Genomic DNA, 19407 nt, shown 5'->3' with positions numbered 1-19407 from the left:
CTCGTACCGTCCGGTCGATCTGCGTGTCTGTATTATCAGCCCACTGTTGGCTCTCTCCCCACAGAACACAAGCTCATCAAAGCCGGGACCCTGGCTGCATCACCCTTCACGGCGCCTCGGTCGGAGTGGCGCCTGCCCAGCCGAGCCCAGGAATGGCAGGTTGGTCCCTGCAGCCCCGGGGCACCTGCAGGGCCCAAAGAGCTGCGCGCCAGGACCTTTGCCTAAACGTGAGTCACATATTATTTCTTACCAAGCCCGATGTCTAGGTTTGTAAAGTATTGGGCCGCTAACTTTTTCATTGAAATGCCTTGCATGGACCACATGCAGATAACAAGCGGCATCAAAGCAGCAGTCTGAGACGCCACAGCTGACGCAGCCAGACGCGGCATCGAGAACCAGGGGAGACGAGAGGGCGTGAGGCGCAGCCACCATGCGGCGATGGCTCCACTCACTGTGCCCGGTGCTTCTTGGGTCCTGAGTACAGCCAGTGGCAGAGTGGGGCTGGACCAGTCCCCTGAGGGTCACAAGGTGAAAAGACCCGAGGCAGCCACTCAGTGGGACCCTCGGGGGTGCCCTGCAGCCTCGTCTGCAACTGAGGTGCTGGGACAACAGGCCCAGCGGGTCTGAGGACCAGCTCCAGGGCCCATGCGACAAGAACGGGCTTCATATTCAGGACACGTCCTTCTTCTCATAAAAAATCAAAAGAAGTCAGCGCCTGCGGAAATCTCCCCACACGAACGCACACCAGCGAGCTGGGTGTTTTGCAGCGTCAACAAACACAAGCGTCTGGAGCCACCCGGGCTTCAGGCCTCTTCCTCTACTGCGGGTCCCGTTTCACACACGTGAGAGGGGGAGGGCAGGCCCTGGACTGGACGCTGAGCCCCTGCTCCACCGTGCCCACAGGGGCTTCTGCGGCCAGTGCGGCTGGATGAAGGGCAGTGCAGGGTGGCCACGGCCACGGCCACGGCCACCATCAGGTAGGTTACAAACCCCATACGTGGGACCCAGAGTCTGCCTGTGAATGTGAGGCAATGAAACTGCAGAGAAGACCCACTGATGACAGAGACTAGCCAGATGCAATAGTGAGACACATGCTCAACAAGAAATGTGCAGGATAAATGTGTCTCTGTGCAAAGTCCCAACGGGCACAACGGAGGACCCCACACACGGGAGACAGCGACGTCCTGGTGGACGCAGACCACACCTGAGAGTGTCTGTCTCCATACGCGCGTCGTCATGTTTAGGAATCCAGCACAATTCAAAGCCGACGGGGAGGGGGCTGGATGTGCTGATTCTAAAGTCCACACACAAATAAACGAGAGCCGCTGGGGGGTCTGTAAAGAAGTCGTGGGGGCCGGGGGGACGAGACGTATCAGGCACAGAAACACTGAAGCATCAGTTAAAACACCCAGAACTGGCCCTGGTCGGACATACGGCTTATGAAGGAGACCGAGCAAACAGACCCCGAAACATATGGGGTCTCGTGCAGGAGGCAGGTGACACCTCCAACCTGAGGCAAAACAGGCTTCAGCAGTGGTTTGGGGGAGACTAGGAAGAGTCTTTGTAAAAAACAGGTTGAGATCATGTTTTACACCCTCTAAAACACCAAAATCACAACCAAATTCTAATTAGTCAGCTTTAAATGTAGAAAATGAAGCCACTGGAAAATGAGAAGAAACCCTGGGGAATTCTTTTATAACCTCGACACAAGGAAAGTAGAAACACGATCTAAAGCCCAGACTTTGGGGGGTGCGGGGTTGGGGAGGAGAGGTGGGTAAATGCATCTACATAAAAACTGAAAAATAAAAACTTCTACTTTGATTAAAAAAATACTTCAGGCCAAGTCAAAAGACAAAAGAAAAATTGGGAAAATACATTCACAAATTAAAACAAAAAGCGCTCAACTCCTTAACATACAAAGAGCTGCAAGAAATCAATAAGGATCAACAACTGTTTGAAAAATGGACCAAGGACTTAACAAGAGGAATGTACTGAAACTCCGTCCTCTCGTATATGATAAAGGGACCAAAGGTTAGCACTCCACGGAACTACCCCGCTCACCTACTGGACGAGAAACATCTGGAAGTCTGCGGGCGACTCTGGGAGAGGCAGTCGGGACGCTGGAGGAGCTGGGGGGCACTGTCCTGCGCGGGCAGTGACACACGCACACAGCCACGGACAGCGGCTTAACCAACGCAGGTGCCCTCTCGTCCCACCACCTCTCTTCTGGGTCCTCATTTTCTAAGAAGGAGCTGGTTCTCGGGTGAAGCGGCTTCCCCAGGGTCAAGTGTGTGAGCGGCGGGCGGAAAAGCACGTCAGGAGCATGTCCCCGAGGGCCCAGAGGGCGCCACCCACAGTGCCTCACTCCATGTGCACCCTGAGAACACGGGCTGGGAGCTGGGCCTGAGGCTGATGGTGTCCAGGTGACTGAGGCAAGGTCGGAGCTCACAGTCCAGAGGACCAGACTGGCCCCACACAGGTCCTGGGCATGAAGACTCTGAGGGGAGACGTCTGAGCTGGGCCCCAAAGAACGGGCATGTGTGAGAGCTGCGGAGCACGTGTGGGCTGGAGGCCACGGCTGGGGGTGGGGTGGGATGCAGGGCAGACGTCACGGGGAAAGCCACCAGGGCAGCACGGCCGGCCCAGCAGAGCTCGTCTTGACTTCCTACAGCCCTGGTTCCCCCACGATGGCGGGTGGGGAGGTGGGACGCAGCACCGTGTGCACCTCTCACAGATGTCCCCAGCTTTCGGGGCAGAAATGGGAGCTGAGGGAGCAGGAGGGCCTGGGCGCTGCTGGGGGAGGTGGAGGCCCAGGTCTCAGTTGTGAGTGGAGGACATGACTGTCACCTCCCACATGGGGCAGACACTGGCTCCTTCCTGTGCCTCTGGGCTGCTTCGCCTGCACAGTGGGAATGATGGCACCCTCGCCAGCGCCCGTGGGCGGTAACTGAAGATGCCCAGCAGGGTCAGGCCCAGAAGGCGCTCGTGGTGCCCGGCCGCAGAGCAGCCCGCCCAGAGTTACCTCGAGCACGGGATGTGAGCGGAGACCAGTGCCCAGCAGCCATGGTGCAGCGATGGTTGCTGTCCATCGAGCTCCCCTGCGCTCGGGTGGTCAGCAACACTGAGGACACACTCTCAGAGTGACATCAGACCCTGGGGTCCAAGCCTTCCGAACCTGAGGAAACCCAACCTCCACCGCGGGACAATGGCTGGGGCGTGCCCCACACCCAGTCATCTCGGGCCTGCAGGGTTCTACCCTCTCCGGGGAGCAACGCCCAGAGAACACTCCAGAAGTGTGGGCAGCAGGCTGTATAGTGGGGGAGGATGTACCAAGAGCCTGGTCAGCCGCTGGAGGATCCACTGGGGAACAATCAGAGACAAGACAGGTTCTGAGAAGCGGAGGTGAGGCCTGCTTCGGGCTTGGGGCTCCACGGCAGATGAGACCAAGTGAGAACAGATGGGTGGGGAGGGAACTGTGGTCCAAGGACTCACAAATGTGCCCCGGGGGCAGCAGGCTGGGCGAGAAGGAACCAGCAGGGGCTCAGGGGTCTGCAGTGTGGAAAGTAGACTGGGGTCCTGGCGGCCGTCACAACACCAATGGGGAGGGGGTGACGAGACAGAAGAGTGGCAAAGAGCCTCCCTGCCCCCATATTCGGTAAAGGGAAGAAGGCAGGGAGAGTCTATGCTTAGACAGCGCTGCTTGCCTGGTGACGCAGGGACGGGAACAGGGACAGTCCACGCACACCAGGAGCTTTCCGCTCACAGGGAACCCAGTCATTTTCTACCCACTCCATTTCCAAAAAACTTACACTTATTTAAAATGTCACTGGGCTGCAGCCTGGTCCCCTTCCTGAGCAGCACCGCAGGCTGGCATGGGGCAGCAGGGTGGGCGGCTCCCATGGGGCTCCCACACCCACCCACCAACTTTCCTGAACAAGCACCGTGACTGGGCAACTCTGAGGGACAGAGCACGTGGGCTCAAACCCTGCAGATGAATTCTGCTTAATTACACGCGTCCTGAAGCATTTAGAGGGAAGGGTACAGATGTTTGCAATTTGCTTTAAAATGCACCAAAATAATTCAAAAGGATTGATGGGTGCAAGTGGGGTGGGTAGATACGTCATACAGCAACCACAGTAAAACGTTTGTGACAGGATCGGGGTGGTGGGTAAGTGGGGTTTGTGTAAAACTCTTTCAACTTTGTGGTAGTTTGAGAACAGTCATAGAATGCTGGTGAAAATCTGCTAGGCTCCACCATCACCACCGGGGACGCGGCACAGCGCTTCGTACTTGCTGTGAGGAGGGTCCAGCCTGGGTCCAGGCTGCCGGATGGGCAAGCGTCCGCTGGGCCTAGAGCCGCCGTGTGCCTGGCCCTCTCTGGACTGTACACGGTGGAAGCTCCGGGAGCATGTGGCCCGTGAGAAGCATAAATGTGGGAAAGCACGTGGATCATCGCCACGTGAGCATGGTAGTGCGGTTACTATACCGGCAGCAGCGGCGACCACTCACCAGGTGTGTGAGGTGCCCTTGCTGGGAGCTGTCGCCGTGTTCTCCTAAAGTGGCCTGCAGGGAAGTGGAGTCAGCTCTGTGTTCAGGTGAGCAGAGCAAGCAGGGCCACGGCTGGTGAGGGACAGAGCCACCAGCACACCCAGGCCCCCCCCACTAATGGGGGCATTGGCACTCTGTCCAGACAAATGCCGCGAATGCCCTCTGCACTGCTGTTCCGCATTTTCTTGGTTCTGGGAAACTAGGCCAGTGGAGGGGTGAGTGAGGAGGGCTGGGCTGGGAGGGTGCAGATGACCAAGGGCAGCCCCCCTTCAAGGCACTGGCCCAGACACACCTGGACTGGGGGGGACCGGACCGCTGGGAACAGCTGGGTGGAGGTGGGCAGGCTGGGGGTGGCAGGCCTGGGGCGTAAGGAATGTGTTTCCCACTGTTTTCACGAGTTCACTCAGTCTGGTTCCCAGAGTCCCTGTGTGGGGACAGAGTCCCAGGAGAGCAGTTCCCAGGCTCTCGGCCTCACGTGGAAAGGTGCTGGCTCGGGTAGTAGATGGCCATCAGCTGTGACCGGTTAGCCATTAGCCACTGATATAACTGCCGTGGCTACGTTGGCAGGTTGGTGGGTTGGCAGAGAAGTGGACGGTGGATTGTGGATCGTGTGGCTCCTGCTTCCTGTGTCTCCAGCCCAGCCGCCAGTGAGAATGTAGCGGTGTGACTCCCCTACCTATGGCTCCATGGGTGTTTCCCTTTTGGCCTCACTATATCCTGCATTCTTATGTGGGGAGCAGGACCAGAGACCCCGCATGACAGCCACCCTGACTCCTGCAGCCACACTGAGAACCATAGAACCCCATCTCCGGACTCAGAGTTCCACATGGTTTGCTCAAGTTCAGTCTTCGAGAATACTGCAACATTTTAAAGGCCCATTCAGCCACTAGAAATGGTGTGTCTGAGTCAGTCATTCATGTGCTGGCTAACGATGGCCTCAGTTTCCCCATCTCTCAGTGGGGGCCCCCAAACTACCCATTTTCCTGACAGCTGGTGGGAGGTGCCACCTCCTTGAGCCACATTAGATGTGTACCCAGCTCACCCCAGATGAGTGTGGGAATAGCTGAGGACTCTCAGGGGACCTGGACAGGCCACGCCAGGGAAGGAGCCAGTGGCCTCCCTCCCAGGCCCTGTCCAGGCCCCGGAGGAATGCATGGCAGCAGACAGCCCTGCTCGGAGCGGCGGCTGCAGCTCTGTTTCCTCACCAATTACCAAGAGCTCTAACTAACTAGTGCGAGCCCTCTCCAAGCATATGTTCCCAATTGTGTCACACTGCAGCTGATTTTAATCAATCTTCCTGAAGCGGCCAACTTGAAGACTCTCCTCCAGAGAGGGGGGCGGGGGGGGGGGGCGCAGGCAGGGTGTTTGCATAAGAAAGCTCCAGCAAAAAGCACAGCTGACAAACTCACCACCAGGCCCTGCTAAATGCAAGGGAGCCCCCTCCACCGCTGGCCTCACCCATGGCCATGGCCACGACGGCGCTGCAGTTCGGAGGTGGGCACAGAAAGGGCGAGGGGGCTCACCCCAAGGCAGAGAGCTGCGGCCAGGCCACCTGGAAGGGGACATGTGCTCTCCTGCTGCTTCCAAGGCCCAGGAGCAGAGGGGACGGGGAACAGGTCTTCACCTTCCGAGTGTTCAGAAAAGGCAAAAGTGGCAACAGATGGCCATTGCGTTTCCTGAGCATCTGCCGTGTGCCAGGTGTGACAGACAGATGTGGCTTCTGTAACCCCCCGAGGGGCATCATTATCCCTGACTTTATAAAGGATACACTGGGGGCTCAGGTGGCAAAGCCCTGACATGCCAGAGACCATCTGGCCAAGGGGCAGGGCTGGATTGCAGCTGAGGTTTTCAGCCTCGGATGCCTGATCCCCCCAAGACACCCCGTTTCCATGAGCCCAAGTCACCTGCGGACCCATTTCCACGCTGCCGGAACCAGCCCCTTGGGCCGGACACTAGTGCTTCCTTGTCTCCACTCTGCCAGGACCAGAGAGGCCGTCGCCTCCCTCTGAGTGTCGGCCTGCTCCTGGCTGTGCTGCAGGCGTCTGGGTGCTGGTGGGCACCCTCGTTCCGAAGCAGCACCCACCCACGTCCTACAGCCTCCACAGGCTACACACAGGCACCCCTCACATGCGGGACAAGTGGCGGCGGTGGGTGATCTCTGCCTGCCCGCGCCAGGGTCAGACAGGAGTTGTCGCTGTGACAGGGCGGTCGGCAGCACCTGGAATGGACAGCTCAGCTGTGGGCGTGAGCGTCTCTGCGCTCTGGCAGCCGGCCGGGCAGGTGTGGGCAGTGCTGAGGCGGGAGCGGACCAGCGGTCCTGGGCGCTGGGGCTGGGACTGGGGCTGGCGGTCGGCTGTCAGGGACTCGGGCAAGGAGCAGGGCAGGGGGGAAGACGGGGGTGGGGTGGGGGGGTGAAGGTGGGGGCAGGGGGCGACGGCATTGGGTTCCAAGCCGCAGGGTGGGGAGGGGGGCAGGTGGATGTGGGTGCCGGGTTCAAGGCCAGCTGTGCTCCTTGTGCTGACGCCCGCGACCACATGCTAAAGCTCCCTGAGCTGAAGTGTCCTCCTCAGTGAGTGGAGCAGTAGGACCCCCATCAGAAGAGACTTAGGGAGAAAGCACAGCGCCGGAAGCACAGTGAAGGTGCCCTGCAGAGGCTCATGGGAGTTCCGGCTACTGAGTGGTGAGCGAGGAGGAATAGGGGTTGGGGCCACCCTCCATCACGCCCACCCTGAGGGACGACGCAGGGACACTGGAGGTGGGAGCGCATAGCCAACACCCTCCCCAGGACCTGGTGCTGGTGGCAAACACCCACTGGGCTCAGGGCTCACCTCACGTGACCCTCAACAATCATGCCAGGAGCCATGGCAGCCCCCAGCCCTCCGGAAAGGCCTGGAAGCCTGAAGCAGAACACAGAGTGGTTTCAGCTGCACTCACTGACGCCCGGTCGCCAGGGGGCCTGGGCAGCCACGGGCGTGATCCCAGGTTACGCTCGACAAAGAGCCAGAAACACACACCCACCCCGTCTGACACAGCAGCGCTGATGGGCAGGCAGGCGGCCGGGGAGTCACCTGCCAACAGCCCTGCAGCCCAATTAAACGGTACGAGATGACAGGTCCTAGAGCTGAACACGGTCCAGCCGCGTCTCACCGCACGCTGCGCTTTATCAAAGTTGTCATTTCCACCGTCTCCAGGAATTGGTAATAAAAATGCGATTTGATTTACCTCTAATGGGTGTCAAGGTAAAATCAATGGCCTATCCCAAATCTGGGTGATCACAAATCTGCAAGTTTCTTGCCATGGAACAATTCAGACAAGGGGACAAAAACAAAAAACAAAGTAAAATTAAGACACTGTAAACAGCAGTCCAACTTTACGACTGCAGGGGGATGGGTGCAGACATCAACTCCAAACCAAACGGAGAGGCGTCCGTGGGCCTCTGCACCACACGCGCACAGCCGTCACCCCGCCTCGGGCGACGCACAGACAGGCTGTGGGCTCTGGGCCGTGAGGGAGCAGGGGGGTGCCAATTCAGCGGGGAGGACCCCGGGCTGGTGACAGCGCAGCCTGAGGGCAGGACGCCCTGCCTGCTGGGCACTGGACGCTCTCGGCCAGTTTGCGGTGTGTGTGGGGGCAGGTCCCCAGTTCAGTATCGTCTGAGCCAGCAAATGGGATGTCTGTGGGTGCAGGAACCCAGACATGCAAACCCAGGCAGAGAGCAGAGGGACACACTAGTTCTGGGACAAACCGCTATCAGGGGGCCGCCCGCCAGCACTTACCACCAGGGTGAGCTGCTCGAGCTGTACTTCCAGCTTCTTCTTCTCTTCTTCCAGACGGCTCCGCTCCCCCTCCAGCTCCTCAATTTTCAGCCTGCAAGGAGAGAGACCGTGGCAGGATACCCGCTGCAGCCCTCGCGGGGAAGTGCTGCCCCCGGAGAAGAAAGGGGCACGGCAACGAGATGAGGGTACAAAGTTCTGTTCCCAAAGATAATGAAACTATGACGTCAAGGGATGACAATAGGAAAAAACTGTAAGAACACCAAACACAGCGTGGCGGAGTGCAACCAAGGGCATGGCTCTGACGGGGGTGGCCCTGCCAGGGAGGGAGCCCTTGCCAACTCTGTGCGAAGGGGGCACACAGGGCAACGGACGGAGGTGGTGACTGCACAGTGTAGGGGACCAACCCCGAGAATCAAGAAAATGAAGAGAGGGGCCAGGTCCGGTGGCTCAGCCGGTTAGAGCTCCATGCTCCTAACTCCGAAGGCTGCCGGTTCAATTCCCACACGGGCCAGTGGGCTCTCAACCACAAGGTTGCCAGTTCAATTCCTCGAGTCCCGCAAGGGATGGTGGGCTCCGCCCCTGCAACTAAGATTGAACACGGCACCTTGAGCTGAGCTGCCGCTGAGCTCCCGGATGGCTCAGTTGGTTGGAGCATTGCCTCTCAACCACAAAGTTGCCGGTTCGACTCCCTCAAGGGATGGTGGGCTGTGCCCCCTGCAACTAGTAACGGCAATTGGACCTGGAGCTGAGCTGCGCCCTCCACAACTAAGACTGAAAGGACAACAACTTGACTTGGAAAAAAGTCCTGGAAGTACACACTGTTCCCCAATAAAGTCCTATTCCCCTTCCCCAATTAAAAAAAAAAAAATCTTTAAAAGAAACAAAAAAACCCAACAAAACAAAACAAAAGAAAGAAACTATAAGTTCAAAAAAATAAGAAAATGCAGAGAGCCTCCAAAACAATGAAAAGACAGGGAGAGATCTCAGTGGGGCCTCGGACACTGCCAGCTGCAGGCCAGGGAGGAGACTCCGGGATGAGGCTCGGGGTCGGGACGGCAGTCCCTTCCCGTATGCGTGCAGAGGCCAAGCAACAGCAGTGGCCCAGGCAGCTCATTGTAAGGAAGTGCCTATTTTTGTCTTCATTTTTAAACACAATTTTTGGATAGGTACTGTATTCATATGGTTTAAAATTTAAAGGTTTGCCAAGGATGCGACGCCGGCACTTACACAGGGTGAGGAACAGAGCCCCCACCAGCCGGATGGACAGTCACAGTTCACAGGGTACTGAGGAAGGCCCTGGTTCACGAGTGGAGGTGATTATCCTGGACTGATAGCAGCTCCAGGGTGGCCCAGCAAGTCACAAAGGTCTGAAGGGACAAAACCCTTCCCAAGAAACCTGACTGCATCTCTGAAATAAGCTTAAGAAAATGTATACGAATGCAAAAATACTCAGGACCTAACAAGCTGAAATTCACAATGCCTGCCACCCAATCAGAGACCAGCAAACATTGCAGTAGGAAGACAGGCGCCACGATGAGGAGAGTGACCAGTCCACTGAAACCTGCCAGGAACTTCAGGGACACCAAATCCGCATCCGAGGACATTGAAACAGGTGGGAGACACACATGAGACTGGCGGGGCTCCTGGAGGTAGAAGCCACGATGTTGGAAATGAAAAACGCTGGATGGGATTCTCGACAGATTAGACTCTGCAGGAGAAAAGCTTCGAGCACTTGAAGACAGAGCAATAAAAACTATGCCAAGTAAAAGAGGAAAATGAACTTTTAAAACTGAAAAAAGCCCCAGGAGCTGCGGGGCAACGTCAAGAAGTGGAATAGACATACAACAGAGTCCCTGAGGAGGGAGGGAGGGACAGAAAAGTACTACAAGGAAGTATGCAAAGTATAAGCCACAGATCCAAGAGGCTCAACAAACTCCTAGCTCCAGAAACGTGAAGGAAACAGCCCTGACGCACATAGCAGTCCAGCTGCTCGAAACCAGGGATAAGGAAACAGAATCTTACAAGCAGCCAGAGAAAGGAAGAGACACTACATACAGAGGAACGAGGCAGATTTCTCATCAGAAACAAGGCAAATGAGAAGACAGTTTAAATCTCTCAAACAATCAAAAACATTAACCTAGAATTCTATACCAGTGAAAATATCTTTCAAACACAAAAGCAACTGTTCTCAGATCAGAGCGACAGAGAGCACAGAGCTGCCATGTGGCGGAGGGTGGCAGTGCCCCCCGGGCACAGGGACCACTGACTAGAGGGGAGCTGCTGGACTCCGGAGGGCTCAGTGCTCTACGCAGTTCCCATCCAATCCCGCAGGTAAGCACCCTTGGAAGGGGGAAACTGAGGCTCACAGAGGTTAAGTGACGGCTGGGAAGTGGCCCGTGGGGTATGGAGCCTGGCAGCTGGGCTCTAGTGCTGCCCCCTTATGGCCCATCAGTGCTGCTCAGGGGGACAGACACGGAGGTGAGACCCCTGCCTCAGGGAGGCGTCCCGGTGAGTGTGGCAGGGTGTCCTCCAGAAAGCTCCTTCTGTGGGAAGACTAGTGCATCTTAGGGACAGGCTGGGTGGAAGGTGTGGCCGGCCCCTTTCTGAACAGGGTACCATGGATTCTAAAGGCTCATGAGCGAATGTACTTGAGGGCTAAATTCAAATAAGCATCTGTATGTAGCTGCAGACATACTAGCAGGATGGCTACAATCCATCCTGGCTGTCAGAGAACAAACCCACAGAAATAACACTCGCTGTGCATTTTAAAACAGGTAACTTTTCAGGAAAACTGTTACCTACTTGAGAGAGGGAAAGAGAAGGAATAAATAGGAGTGCGTGTGTGTGTGAGCGTGTGTGTGTGAGTGTGTGTGAGAGCGTGCGAGCGGAGAAAGCAGCTACAAAGGGGTAGTTGTTACCGTGCCTAAAACACACTGAACACCCCACACACCCTGGAAAACAGGGGGAGATGACTGTTTTCGTGGCGCTTCTCAAAGGGTAACGGGGGGCCGAGGGAGGGCTGCGAGGGGCCTGGAGGGCGGACGGCAGGGCAGGGGGCGCAGCTGGAACGGGCGCACACCGTCATGATGCCACTGCCCAGGCTGACCAGCCGCTGGCCCCAGACCCGCACCCGCCCTGCTGGCCGCCCCGAGACCTGACAGCCCACTCAGGGCTTTGCTGCCGCCACCTGTCACCATTGGCATCTCCGTCCCCTTCATCAGACGGCCTGTGCTTCCAGCGCTGAGCAAAGTGTGACCATGTCCTTACACAACGCACTGCAGAGCCCTCAGTGGAGACTGGAGCGCAGAGGGTGACGACACCTGTTCTGGGGGGCGGGGGGTCCGGCTCTGGACTGAATGTCTCTGTCCCCCACCCCATTCCTGTGTTGGAGGCTGTCCTCTATGTGAGGGTACAGAGACACGGTGGCCGTCTGCCAGCCCGGAGGAGTCTTCCACCGACAACCATGCTGCCGCCCGGACCTCAGGCCTCTCTCCTGAGCCCCAGCCTGTGGCGTTGGTAACGGCCGTGCTGGGAGGTGGGGACAGCTAGAGCAAACACCTGCTGTGTGGCCACGGCTTTGAACCTGGCTAAGGGGTAGAGGCTGGAAGAGTTCTGAGGTGCGTGCTAGAAATAGGGGCTTAAGGGGGCTCTGGGGAGGGCTCAGGTGGAAATGAAGAACATGGTACTGAAAACGAGGAAAAGCTGATCTTTCTTATAAAGGCACGAAGAACTTGGCTGTGCTCTTGTGTTTTGTGGAGGCAGGAGTAGCACATGGTTAAAATGGGCTGTTGAGCTGAGGAGATTTTTTTTTTTAAATTTATTGGGGTGACAATTGTTAGTGAAATTACATCGATTTCAGGTGTACAGTTCTGTGTTACATCATCTATAAATCCCATTGTGTGTTCACCACCCAGAGTCAGTTCTCCTTCCATCACCACATGAGATTTCTAAGCAAGTGTTGAAAGAGCGGCTCGGTCCCTCCTGCTTCTAAAAACATGTATACTGAAAGGTGAGCTGAAGAAGGGCTGTCACCGCTATGGACTCTGCTCTGATGTGACGAGCAAGCACCCCAACTCTGTGGTCTTCTTCCTCCAGTTTCATCATGAAACACGTCCGACACACAGACTGGGGACATTCACTGTTGTGTCACGAAAACCAAGCCTGGGAACCTCGCACAGACCAAAGGCGGCAGAGCCGAGACACTGAACTCAATACAGTGCCCTGCACTGGTCACTACTGGGTAAACCAGCCAGAGTCCCAACAAAGGTGGCAGGTGACTTGACAGCAGCACACCCACCAACAGAAACAACGGGAGAAAACTGAGGGGCACTATTTCTGCAACCTTCCTGTCAACCCACAACTACCAAAAGGGACAGCTGAAGGAGGAACAGAAGGAGGGAAGGAAGAAGGAAGCTGGGGCGGCTTCATTAATATCGGACAAAATCAACGTCCGCACAGATAATCAGACAAGTGCCACATGACAAGGGGCAGGGCACCAACGTGAGAAGCCTGGTTCACCAAGAAGACACGTGACTACGTGAAGCAAATAACGACAGCGCTGGAAGGAGAGAGCCAACAAACGCACAAGACTGGCCGGAGACTTCCAACCTCGTTTCTCAGCAACAACAGAAAAGGCTGACGGGCGATCCGCATGGACACAGCAGGACGGCACAGTCCCGTCCAACAAGTAGACCCAGCTGACACTTACAGGACACACCACCCATTGACGTCAGAACTCTTCTCAAGTACAGGTAACACCTTCTCCAAGGCAGATCATATTCCTGGGCCATTTAACAAACCTTAACAGACTTTTAAAAATTGAAATGATACAAACTGAATTTACAGACCATAATGGAATTAAAGCAGACATCAATAACAGACAGGAAAATCTCCAAACATTTGGAAACGTAACAACGCACATCATGATGATACATTGTATAAAGAATACTAATAAAATCAGGAAGTATTTTTAACCGAATGAAATGAGAATGACATGTCATAATTTGTGAGGTGCAGTTGAAGCTGCAATTAGAGAAAATTTTGAAAAAGAATGAAGTTGGAGGACGCACACTACCAGATTTTAAAACTTACTGTCAGGCGACAGTGATGAAGACAGTGGTGATGGGATAGATCCTCAGATCAATACAGTGAAATGGACACTCCAGAAATAGAAACAGGAACATGCCCAACTGATTTTTGACACAGGCACGAAAGCAATTCGATGCAGAAAGGACAGCCTTTACCATACATCGTGCTGGAGCAATTGAACACCTTTAGGTAAATAAATAAAAATAAACCTTGACCTAAACCTCACATATGCACAAAATTTACCTGAACAGGGATCAGAGTCTTAAATGTAAAATGTGAAGCTATAAAACTTTCAAAAAAAAGCACAGGAGAGAATCTCTGATACTTAGGGCGAGGCAAGGAGTTTTCAGACTCAACATCTAAAAACAGGAGTTCTACAAAAGGAAAAATTAATAAATTGGATTTTGTCAAAATTAAAAACTTTTATTACGTTAAAGACATTGATAAGAGAATGAAAAAACATGCTATGGACTAAGAGAAAATATTTGCAAGTCACATACTTTACAAATATATATCCAAAATACATAAAGAACTTGCAAAATTTAAAAGTAAGTGAAAATAAGAAAACTGGCTGAAAGATGGGTTTGCAGACACTCCACCAGGGGATCAGCAGACGGCAGCCACTGGGGAAACAGCGCTGCACAGCGAGCACACCAAGTGCTGACAGGAAGGTGTGGAGAAGCCCACGCCCTCACAATTTCTGATCAAGAAACCGCCAAACTCCTTTCCAAACTAACAGACACTCAACGCATCACCTAGAAATTCCACTCTGTTATCTCTCCTGGAGAATGGACACTGGTGTCCGGACACAGATGTTCACAGCAGCTCCGGTCACAACTGCCCCAAACTGAAAACAACACAAACGTCCTCCAGCAAGTGAATGGACACGATTAAAATACACACATGCAACTCAGCCTCGCGCTGCAGACGTGTTAGCACGCAGGCTCACAAGTTTCCGCTGCACGCCGAGCGCCGCCGTCACGTGGCGGTACAGGTGGGAATCAGGGAGTGCGACCTAAGGGAAAGGTGAGCAGGATGGCAGGCTGCGATACGCATCCCTGCTTTCACCCGCTCCGTTGTTCTTCCCTGTGGAAATTCCGAGCCTCCTTCTGTGAACATGTCCCTTCCATTTGGAAAGCTTCCTTAGCCATGCGCTAAGGGTAGGTCTGTTAGTGACAAATTCTCTTAGTTTTACTTTGTCTGAGAATGTCCTGATTTTCCCTTCGTCCCTGAAGGGTATTTTCACTGGCTGACAGTTCTTTTCTTTCAGAACTTGAAAAATGTAGTGCACTTCAGTCTGGCTTCTGCAGTTCCAGATGAGGAATTCGCTGTCACTCAAACTGGTGTTCCCTGTAGATAAAACAGTGTTTCTCTCTAGCTCCTTTCAAGATTTTTTTCGTCTTCAATTTTCAGAAGATTAATTAGCATGTATCACAATATGGACTTCTGTGGTTTTATACGGTGTGGGGTTCACTCAGCTTCCTAAATCTGTAGGTTCATGTCCCTCACCAAATTTGGGCAATTTTCAGTCGTTATTTCTTCAGCTATTTTTCCAGCCCCTCCTGAGGCACCAATTAAATGAGTGTCGTGTCTTCTGTCACTGAACCACCAAGCCCTGCGGCTCTGCTCTCAGTTGTCTGTTTCAGTCTGCTTCTCCCTTTTGTTGTGATTAGGTGATGTCTACCGATCTGTCTCTGCATTCACGACTGTTCCTCTCATCTCCCATCGACTGGTGAACCTATCCAGTGAGGTTTTATTTTGGTTATTGTGTTGTCCAGGTCTTTCTGTTTCGTTCTTTTTAAAAAGAATTGTTATTTCTTTGTTGAGGTTTACCATTTTTTCATTTCTTCCCCGAGGTTTCCTGTTTGTCTTGTGACACCTGCGTCAAATTACCTCGTCAGGTAATTCTGCCACAGGAGTCACCGTGATGTTGGTGTCTGTTGACTGTCATTTGTCCTGGTCCTGGGCACCATGAGATGCTTATTGCAGCCTGGACTCTGGGCATCACATCGTGAGACCTGCATCCTCTTTAACCTTCTTTGGGCAGGCGGCTACCCTGCTCAGGTGGGAGTCTACCCCTGGGCCCTGCAGACAGTGGGGTGGAAGTTAGGCTCCCCACTGGTCTCGTGGACACCAGGGACGGGGCCATGAGGGCCACCGGCTGCTCCGGGCTGGAGCTCTCTGCTGAGCCTGGGCACCAGCCTGTCACCATTGTGCTCTGACTGGTTGATGCCACTGCGTCAGGGTGGGGCTCGGGGTCCCCGATGTGCCCACTGATCAGAACGTGGAAGGTCGGTTCCCGTTCAGTCCAGCGCACACACGGGCACGGGCACTGCCTGCTCGGAGAGCTGGGGGTGGACGGCCAGTCCCCATGGACCCAGCTGATGCCGCTGGGTGGGGACTGAGGGCTGCTGCTTGCGCTCTGCCATGAGGCACGCGTGAGAAGGGACATGCTTTTCCAAGGGATTTGGCTAAAGTGGGCTGGCTTTCAGAAAGGCTTTCCCTCTTGAGGGCAGGCCTGACAGGCCTTTCCTGAACTACGTGCGTGTGCATGCGTGTTCACGTGTGCATGTGTGCGTGTGTGGCTGGTCCAGGTCCATGAGCAGCAGTGAGGAAATCCACCAGCACACAGATCCTCTCAGCACTTCCCTGGGTCTCCCTGCTGCCGTGTCAGGTCAGGGTTCTGAGTTGTGAGGAGGGCCCGGGAGCAATGGGGCTATTCCCTTGGACCAGAACCGGAAGTTGAAGACCTTTTTCAAAACCAGCACCTCCATGTCCTCTTCTGCACTGTATGTTGTCTCTCCCTGTCTCTGAAGGACACCAGACGTTTACTGTCTTGGGAGGGAAAACAGCTGATCTGTGGGCTGAGGGATCCAGATCAAGGGCAAAGTTACATGGTGAACAGAGGCTTATGGGACGTTTCCATGGTGATGCTGACTTCCCAGGCTGTGCCCTCAGTTCCCAGAAGCTGGCAGCACCCACACCCTCCAGACAGGAGTCTCCCGGAGAAAAGACCACTTCACACTGAGAAGGGCGTCCCTATGGAAGGAAGGCTAAGCCATTGAGCTGACAAAATAGCAATGCAGAGGAAACATGCTGTGGAGAGAAGAAAACCTCAGAAAGTCCCACATTACATCAGAGACAGTGAACAGATTGTTCATAAAACACCAGCAATATGTTTTACATATAAAAGAATATTCAAGTAATAACAAAACAACAAAATTCTCAGGAAACTAAAATATAACAGCAGTAGTAAAATAAGATTGATAAATTTGAGAAAATTTTACAGAAAGTAGAACAAAAAGATGGAAAACAGGATAAAAAATGTTTTTAAAACAGAACTAATTCAGGAAGTTCACCATCCAAATAAATTTCAAAAAGGATAGAGACAATGAAAGAGAAAAAATAATCAATGAATAATTCAAGAGAAATCACAAGGACTGCAGGGTGAGACGCCCAACAGAAAGGCCCTGGCCGCCAGCACAGCCCCAAACAACATGCCCACGCCAGCGTGTGCCCTGGGACCCTTAGGACACGGGCACAAGGTGAAGCTTCTTTAGGCTTCAGCAGGAAGAGCGCAGGCACATGCGAAGGACCCGCTCTGAAGGGCTTTCTCAAGGCCTGACAGGCTCTATGCCTCACTGTGGAGTCGGTGCCAGGAGCAGAGGGGTGGCGGCATTCACCTGTGGGGACTAGGCCCACCGATGTGGTCACCAGCTGCCCCCTGCAGAGCCCAGGCTGGGGACACCCAGTTGTTACTGGCAGCTGGGCAGTGGCCGGCAGGGGGGCCCTCGCTGCCTCCTGAAGGAGCTCCCCCACCCCCCCACTTCCCAGCCTCCCCATCCAACCTCAGCCACCAGTGCTGCTGGGAGCTCACGACCTGCGCCCTCTGGACACAGCCCTCAGCCCGAGAGCCACATCATCCGGGCCCCGGGCCCCGGGCCCACGGAGGCAACAGGCTGAAACATGGGAAGCTGCTATGCTGTCCAGGCTGGGCTGGTGCCGTGTCTCGGAGATCAACCAACCGCCCTGGAAGCTCAGGGGCCCCCAAGGCTGTGTCTTCCTGATCGCAGGTTCGTGGGTGTTTAACGAGGGTTTGGTCAATGAAATATCTTTTTAAAGAAAGAAGAGCCTTTCATCTTGCAGTCTGGGTGGGACCACAGGCTACTGTGCCTGCACTCCTCTGATGCGGGGGGAGGGGGGGATGTCTCCTGTGCCCCCATCAGCCAAGGTCTTCGAGCCCGAAGATGGGGGCTCCACGTGGCTGGAAACGCCAGGAGGACGGTGGGCAGTGAGGGCGCTGGGCAGGGACGGCAGGTACAGGCAGACACGCGCATCTCGGGGCTGACGGGTCGCCTCACTGGCTAACCCCACAGACGGCGCTCAGGACTTGCTAGAGCTGCCCTGACAGCAGAAAACAGGAGCCCAGGTTGTTCCAGTTCACAGTCCTCCCACTGCTGCCACTTAAACCTACTGAAGTTTCCCCCTGGTTTTCATCGTTAAGAGTGATGTTTCTTACGTGTATTTTAGATGTATACATTTACTGTATTACATGTACTCAGTAAGTTATCCATTTCACACATGCTTAATTTACACACAGCCAATCTGTGTGCGCGTGTGTGAATGACAGAGGCACAGCCTGTGCCATCCTTGTCCTCTGGGAAGAAGGGACCAGGCCCCCATGCCAGCCGTGCCCGGGAGCAGGGTGCTGGCTGCGAGGCTGGGGGAGGGGTGGCGGACGGCAGCAGGGGGCGGTCCACTCCGCCCTCCCCTGAACCAACCTGAACCAACCGTTTCAGGAACGCTGTTGCGCTGCTCAGTGAATTTCAGAAAAGATTTGCAGGAAAAGCACTTCACACTCCACAGGAGGAGTCGGAGATTAGAAAGATCACTGGTTTTACACTCAGAGGGAAGCCTTCCCAAGTCTCTCTCGTCCACGCCAGCAGAGCCAGCGGCAGCTGCAGGGAGGCGTGACCTTCCCACCCGGGAAGGTGTCCCCATAGTGGGGCTGCAGCAGGAAGGCTGGGCCCATCCTGGCCACGTTTCTCTTCTGTCTCCACGCCCTGGGAGGCCAGAGTGACCATGTCACTCCTCGGCCTGACACCTGCGGTGGCTTCCCCCTGCTCTTGGGAACAAGGCCACATCCTTTCCGGCGCCTCGGATAGCTGGCCCTTGCCTGGTCCCCAGCCTCCTGCTCATCTCCTGTGACCCCAGGGACTTGCCCCACGTGGCGCGTCCTCACACACAGCTCCTCTCCCCATACTCCCCTGGTCCCCAGCCCACCTGGCTCGCTCCCATGCACCCCTGCCCGAGCGAGTGGCACCCCTGCCACAGGCACGACTGTATCTGAACAACACCCCCAAGGCCCCTTCAAACTGTAAAATTCCAAACAGAGAGGCCTTGTCGTGCCTCTGCCTTATCTCAACCCCACGCGCTGCCCTGAGGATGCCCACAGCGCAGTCTCTCAACGGGTGAACGACTGAGGGAATGTGAGCACACAAGCCACGGCAGCACCTGGTGGGTCCCCAAAGACAGCCATTTATGAGGCCAAAGCCCACACACAAGGAATGCTGAGGAAACGATGGTGAGGACCGGGTCCAGGAGACGCTGTGACCCCACTCGCTGGGCACCTGTGGGCCAGGGCACACCCAGAGCACAGGTAACGGGGCCACTCAACCTCTGGTGACAAGAACGTAGGAGGGTGTGGCACAGCCACGAGGTGAGCCAGGACACCCAGACATTCAGGAGGGACACTGCAGCCTGCCCATCGGCCACTTGCCAACTACACACTGACCCGGTAGGGCTGACCAGGAGACCCAAGGAGAGCCGGCAGCAGGCCGCTCACAGCTCTGTCTCCCTGCAAAATCTTACTTATGGGGGAGGCTGTCTCTCCAGGGCAAGGCAAGGAAAAAGGTTCTGGAAAGGGACCCCGCCAAGCGAGCCTCTCCTCCTGAGAAGGGCTGTGTGCGGGGGGCAGTCGGGAGAAACCCAGACA

General features: G+C 55.1%; 1 protein-coding gene across 6 annotated transcripts in view; it reads right to left on the bottom strand.

Moving 5' to 3' along the window:
- Positions 1-19407, bottom strand: part of MAD1L1 (mitotic arrest deficient 1 like 1) — a 283750-nt gene that overhangs the window by 69627 nt on the left and 194716 nt on the right. For 5 of the 6 annotated variants that reach the window (XM_088798795.1, XM_088798799.1, XM_088798796.1 and 2 more), the window contains one exon: positions 8325-8415. The exons of the other annotated variant lie outside the window; for it this stretch is intronic. In XM_088798795.1, the coding sequence (XP_088654921.1) occupies positions 8325-8415 (91 nt within the window). The remainder of the gene's footprint in view (positions 1-8324; positions 8416-19407) is intronic. 6 annotated transcript variants of the gene reach the window in all.

Source organism: Rhinolophus sinicus, chromosome 5 (genome assembly GCF_057876585.1).
Source record: "Rhinolophus sinicus isolate RSI-liver-muscle chromosome 5, RSI-T2T, whole genome shotgun sequence".
Classification (NCBI taxonomy): Eukaryota; Metazoa; Chordata; class Mammalia; order Chiroptera; family Rhinolophidae; genus Rhinolophus; species Rhinolophus sinicus.
This window is presented reverse-complemented; position numbering and strand designations above follow the sequence as displayed.